Genomic DNA, 2,744 nt, shown 5'->3' with positions numbered 1-2,744 from the left:
GGTGTCGCACCCCTACCCCATGTCTGCACCCACAGCCGCGCACGGGCATCACCTTGGCCCCAGTGCCTGCTCCTGGCACCGTCCCTGCCCCCTTCAGACCTGACCCCGCAGCCGCCCCGGCCCGGGCAGCACCCGCGCTCCTCTCGTCCCACAGCCGGCTCCTGCGCCAGCCAGGTGGCCTGAAGCTCACTCGTTCGAGGGCTTTGAGGCCGCTGTCCCCCGTCGAGTAGCATTTCTTCTGGGGCTGGGTCGTGAGCGCGGGCGGTGCTGGGGGAGTTGCCCCCTTGGCTTGTGTTAAAAGGGGGAAGCGTTGCTGTGCTTGGCAGACATGGCTGCTGGAAACCAACTTTTCCCAAGGCCGAGTGTGCGGGTGACTCAGGGGGACGCCGAGGGGCAAAGCTTTCGGCTCTGTCCTCTGCCGGTTGAAAGGGGTGATGTGAGAGGGGGCTGAAAATGGCTGGAGGGGTCCGTTCTGCAGCCCGCCAGCGGGCTCCTGCTGCCGGTGCCCGGGGGTGCTGACACGGGGCAGCAGGCAGGGCGGTGTGCGTGGGCACCAGGGGGGGAGTGGGTCCTTGTGCTGCCTGCCCGCATCCTTGTGTCATGGCAGATTCGCTTGCACGTGGCACTGGAGCACTTGGGGATGCTGGAGTGAGTGGAAGTCGTCTCTTGTTGGGGGGATGGCAGCCGGGTGTCCCCAGCCACTTGCAGGCAGCTCCACAGCCCAGATGTGTTTGAAGCCAGAGCTGGGACTCAGCAGGAGGTTTCACCAAAGCTCTTCGCTCATAATTGCCACGTGGCGACTGTCTCCCTTGCCGTAGCCACACAGTGTTGCTCACATGGTCGGCAGCCAAGACTTGGGCCGGAATTTCCCCCCCCAGACATATTGCAGGGATTTCGTGGCACCAGCGGCAGGCATAATTGTGGTGTTTAATTATTGTATGTGTCTCTGTGCAGGCGCTTGTATTTAGAGGCATAAAAATCGCAGAGTTTTGTCGCAGGAGGGGGCTGCTGATGGGCTTGGCTGGTGCCGTGGTCGTGGTGCTGCAGCTGGCAGATGGGGAAGGCTGTTCTCCTCTGGCACAGGAGCTGATTAAGGAGAGAGTGGCCCCAGAGAGACCCAGCAATGAGTTTTGGCCCAGTTGGTTTGATTGCAGGTTAATTAAAATAGTGTTTTGCTGGCAGAACAAAGGCTTCAGCTAGCCGTGACTGGCTCAGTGAAGGAACCGAAGCCGAATTTGTTCTTGAAGGAGGTCCCTGAGAGCTTGCTGCAGGCAGGGAGAGGGTCCCTAAGCTGCTTGCCTCCCTGCCCCTCTGTCCCTGTCCCTCGCTGGGCGCTGTCACTGCCGTTTCCCCACTAACCTGGCCTTTCTCTTCCCGTTTGCTAGGTCAAGCTGGGAGCTGCCCGACCTGCGAGAAGGAAGAGTAAAAGCCATCAGCGATTCGGACGGCGTGAGCTACCCCTGGTACGGAAACACCACAGAAACTGTGACCCTGGTCGGGCCCACTAACAAGATCTCCAGGTTCTCGGTGAGCATGAATGACAATTTCTACCCCAGCGTGACGTGGGCTGTCCCTGTGAGCAACAGTAACGTGCCGCTGCTGACCAGGATTAAAAGGGACCAGAGCTTTACCACATGGCTGGTGGCCATGAACACCACCACCAAGGAAAAGATCATCTTGCAGACTATAAAGTGGAGGATGCGAGTGGACATTGAGGTTGATCCCATGCAGCTGCTGGGGCAGCGGGCACGGCTGGTGGGAAGGACTCAGCAGGAGCAGCCCCGGATCCTCAGCAGGATGGAACCCATCCCACCAAACGCACTAGTGAAACCCAACGCCAACGATGCCCAAGTCCTCATGTGGAGACCCAAGCGAGGCCAGCCTATAGTCGTGATACCTCCCAAGTAGAGCAGTGCCGGGGCGTGTGTGTGAGGAGCTGGGTGCTGCTAGCCTGCTGCAAAAGAACAGGGTTTCTGAGCCAAAGCAGACCTCTTTGGTTCTCCTGCCTTTGTAGCTGTGGTTGGAAACGCGGCTCCTCCTTAGTCAGAAAGAGAGCCTGGCCGGCGTGGGGGCGTGAAAGAGGGATCGCTGAGCTGGAGGATTTCCCAGGAAGCAGAATCGAGTACTTCTTAGGGGCTTGCAGCTGGCAAAGAGGCTGTCTGACCTAAACGACTCATCTTTCCTTGCAGGGCAATGCAAGGAGCATGAGTGCGATCGAACCGTGCCTGTGGCAAATGCTGCTTTCCACACAACTGGAGGTAGAAGCGGAGACCATGCCTGCTGGACGCGGAGGGCTCCTGCGGTGACCCTTCCCGCCGGGGCGCGGGTGTCCCCGCGGTGTCTATACCTATGCATTTTGGATCGATAATCGACCCCTCGCCCTGCCCGCTGGGACTGGGCGGGAGGGCCCGGGAGCGGAGCAGGACCCCGGTGCTGGCCATTGCTGCTGCCCGGGAGGGGTTTTCCACAGCCGAGAGGAAGCGGGATGTTTTGCATGCGTCTGGGTGTGTTTGGAGTAGTTGTGAGTGTAGGAGATGCCATAGCTCTTTTCCGTCTTGGAGTGAGATCTAAGGGCAGGTTAGATGTCCTTTCATTTTAAGGTGCACTAAATCTTTGCAGTTCCTCAACCTTCCCCCCGCCAAATCTCGCCGGCCCTTCTCTTATGGAAGCAAAACCAATTCTCAGCCGAGTGAGAAATTGGGAGCCTGTTCACCCAGCCCAGGGTGAGCAGGCGTATGCTGACC

General features: G+C 59.2%; 1 protein-coding gene across 1 annotated transcript; it reads left to right on the top strand.

Annotated features, from left to right (window-relative positions):
* Nucleotides 1-1,011: 1,011 nt before the first annotated feature.
* LOC103894020 (protein FAM78B) lies at nucleotides 1,012-1,908 on the top strand. Its single transcript, XM_019470489.1, has 2 exons — nucleotides 1,012-1,142; nucleotides 1,386-1,908. Exons 1-2 carry the CDS (start codon nucleotides 1,012-1,014, stop codon nucleotides 1,906-1,908), a joined length of 654 nt encoding a protein of 217 aa, XP_019326034.1.
* Nucleotides 1,909-2,744: the final 836 nt, after the last annotated feature.

This window comes from Aptenodytes forsteri, unplaced genomic scaffold, assembly GCF_000699145.1.
Source record: "Aptenodytes forsteri isolate BGI_AS27 unplaced genomic scaffold, ASM69914v1 Scaffold95, whole genome shotgun sequence".
NCBI lineage: Eukaryota > Metazoa > Chordata > Aves > Sphenisciformes > Spheniscidae > Aptenodytes > Aptenodytes forsteri.
The sequence above is the reverse complement of the archived record's forward strand: the minus strand, read 5'-3'. Positions and strand labels throughout refer to the sequence as shown.